The 3,436-nt window shown below is 37.0% G+C and overlaps 1 protein-coding gene across 1 annotated transcript; it reads right to left on the bottom strand.

The window, feature by feature from the left end:
- Nucleotides 1–2,096: 2,096 nt before the first annotated feature.
- Nucleotides 2,097–2,309, bottom strand: LOC122805868 (MIEF1 upstream open reading frame protein-like). The gene has a single exon (XM_044076119.1). It carries the CDS (start codon nt 2,307–2,309, stop codon nt 2,097–2,099), a length of 213 nt encoding a protein of 70 aa, XP_043932054.1.
- Nucleotides 2,310–3,436: the final 1,127 nt, after the last annotated feature.

Below are 3,436 nucleotides of genomic sequence, written 5' to 3'. Positions count from 1 at the left end.
TGTCAGGGGAGTACTGGGTTATGCGTGTAAGTCAGGAAGTTTGTTAGATATACTCATAGAGTTGAGGTTAATGATAAGTAGGTCTGATGTGTGTTTGGTAGGGAGTGCAGTATTGCATGGCCCTGGGTTTGGGTGAATGTCTTCTGAGATAAGTAGGTATTTTCTAATTAGTAATGTAAGTTTGATTGAATGTGCTATTTCTATCTTGGGTCTATATGATGGTTTTCTGTTGAAAGACAGTGGAATATACTTCTTATGATTGTGTAGTATTGAACTGTCATTAAATAATGTGGAAGAGATGGGGAGATTTGTCTGAATCTCTGTAGGTGGGGAAATATATGTTGTGGTGTTGTTTAATGGTATGTTAGTATGTATGGATGTAGTATAGGTTAGGGTTGTGAGAGTTAACAAGAGAGATGTTAGTATGACTTGCATACTTTAAGGGAGTGTTGTTTGGGTACTGGAAATTGTTGTGGGTTGGGAAGTGGATTAGGTGTAGAGGTGTGGTAGCTTGCTAATGTGTGTGTCTGGTGAAAGAGAGTCTGTTAGAGGATGTGGTTAGGATAGATGCTGTGAAGTAGCTGATAGGTGTAAGGGGTGATCAAGTGAGGGGCTGGAATAAATGTAGAAGTAGTAAGGGTGGGTAGGAAATAGGGGTAGGGTAGGGAAGTGCAGTGAGCCGAGTGTAGCAAGGTGAACAGAGCGAGGCCCAGCCAGACACCACAAGACTGCAGAGACAATCTGTATGCACTGTTCAAGGAAGAACAGGAATATGTGTAAGTTTTAAAGTTACTGCTTCCCTTGTAATTACTTTTGGTTGTCCATTCTTTATTTTTCAAATTCTAGCTGGAGGGTTGTAGGGAAGGTCTAATCTGAATAATGCCAGTACTGTGGGCTCCAGAGCGGAACTCAACAATGCTATTTCCCTGCTTATTAGGATAATTACAAAAATATTAACCTTGTTCCCTTGTTTGAGTTTGAATTTTTGTTTAGAAAGATTTAGACTGCAGGAGGCTATAGAAATTACACACAGCAGTCCTTAGCATTTCGAACCTTTCCTAGGGGGTTGGATGAATTTGGTAGGATAGTCAAGTAGTGATCTCATTTAACAGCAAGAGTAGCAATGCCAAGCATTGCAGCTCCTCCATTTAGGTAGGAAAATTGAGTAGTGATTATTGTTCCCTAGTTTGAGTTTGAATTTTCTTCAGAAAGATTTAGATTTCAGGAGGCTATAGAAATTCCACACAGCAGTCCTTAGCATTTCGAGCCTTTCCTAGGGGGTGGGCTGAATTAGGTAGGACAGTTGAGTACTGATCCTTGTTCCCTTGTTTGAGTTTGAATTTTTGTTTAGAAAGATTTAGACTGCAGGAGACTAAAGAAATTACATGCAGCAGTCCTTAGTGTTTCGAGCCTTTCCTAGGGGGTGGGCTGAATTAGGTAGGACAGTCGAGTAGTGATCTCGTTTAACAGCAAGAGTAGCAATGCCAAGCATGGCAGCTCCTCCATTTAGGTAGGACAGTTGAGTAGTGATCCTTGTTCCCTTGTTTAAGTTTGAATTTTTTTTAGAAAGACTTAGATTTCAGGAGGCCACAGAAATTACACACAGCAGTCTTTAGTGGTTCGAGCCTTTCCTAGGGGGCATGCTGAATTAGGTAGGACAGTTGAGTAGTGATCCTTGTTCCTCTGTTTGAGTTTAAATTTTTGTTTAGAAAGATTTAGACTGCAGGAGGCTATAGAAATTACACGCAGCAGTCCTTAGCATTTCAAGCCTTTCCTGGGAGCGGGCTGAATTAGGTAGGACAGTCAAGTAGTGATCTTGTTTAACAGCAAGAGTAGCACTGCCAAGCATGGCAGCTCCCCAAGTACTAGTTTCGCATTGGACAGAACAAAATTGATGACAGTGCCAATGCCATTGTCATCTTTTCCTCCATTCTTGTCACCAACATCAGCCATTGTAGACCTCCTTATATGCTGAACCAATGACAACAGTGTTGATTGCTTTTCAAAAATGTCACTTAAGATTTTGCACACTCCAGCCTTCTCTCTCTCTCTCTCTCCTTACCTGGCTTTATTTTTCAAAAGGCATAACTCTTGTTTTATACAAGGCCTCCCAACTTATTCTGAAAAAAGAACATCCCTTTTTCCAGTTGTCTTTCCTTGTCTTCAGGTCGAATCAGATCTTTGTTTTTATGGAACTTCCACTGGACAAAGGAGAGGTAAAACTCATGGTCAGTGTACTTAAGTTGATGCCCCTCACACAGTAAAGAACAGTAAAGTTTTAGCACTGCAGCACGTGACCACATTGCCATGGTGGATTAGCATATCAGTCACAACTTCCAAAAATCAAAGTAACAGCAAAACTGCGAGTTTCTTTCTACTAGTTATGTGCCCATCATACAAAGATACAATATCTCAGTACTCTTTCAGGTCATGAACAATATGGCCCCCCACTGCATGAATTTATATATATATATATATATATATATATATATATATATATATATATATATTAAAATTATATATAATAATATAAAAAATGTTTTATTAATCCTTTTACTCAAATGTTTAACTTATTTAGTCGGGTATGTTGGTATGTTACTGTAACAGTACTATATAAATGTTCCTGTGTTTGAAATGTTTTATCTGTCTGACATTATCTGTATTGTATATGGTCATCTGTCTTGTACATTTTCTTAATGTGGAGCTTTTCTCCCTGGGCCTCCACTGAAAATGGACATACATCCAGTCGGACTATCCCGCTCAACAAATGTAAAATATTTATATATAGATATATATATATATATATATAATATATATATATATATAGATATATATATATATATATATAGATATATATAGATATATATATATATATGTATATATATATATATATATATATATATATATATATAGATATATATATATATATATATAGATATATATATAGATAGATATATATAGATATATATATATATATATATATATATGTATATATAGATATATATATATATATATATGAAAATATGTGCTGCTGTGTGTTTGCGTGTGTTATCTCAACTTAGGGAGGGCACTTGGAGAGTCTACATCAGTAGGTACTTACCCTTTAGCTTTCCTTTGGACATGGTTTTATTACTTCACATTGAAATGAGCATAAGTCGCATTACATACAGTGTAAGCATTACTGTAAATATGTGATTAGTCTGTCTGTTGGACATAGGGATGTTGTTATGGCTATTCCTTATAGCTTCATAGGTGTATATTAAGCTAACAGCCACTCGGGCCCTTATAAGCCTACCTGTCCAACAGTGCAACCCAAATGTGACCCACAAATTTGATTTATATACTTGTTGATTTACTGACTGTCTCTGTCCCTCTGAGACATAGAAACAAGATCAAGGGTGAATTACTGAATACCCATCCATTAGCGGTGGTGGTG

The sequence above is a fragment of the Protopterus annectens genome, chromosome 7.part0, assembly GCF_019279795.1.
Source record: "Protopterus annectens isolate FY-2018-M chromosome 7.part0, PAN1.0, whole genome shotgun sequence".
Classification (NCBI taxonomy): Eukaryota; Metazoa; Chordata; order Ceratodontiformes; family Protopteridae; genus Protopterus; species Protopterus annectens.
Note: the sequence above shows the minus strand (reverse complement) of the source record. Positions and strands in the feature narration are given on the sequence as shown.

Excerpts from the sequence above, each read along its gene's own strand:
- LOC122805868 (XM_044076119.1), bottom strand. The coding sequence starts at position 2,309 with ATGGCAATGTGGTCACGTGCTGCAGTGCTAAAACTTTACTGTTCTTTA.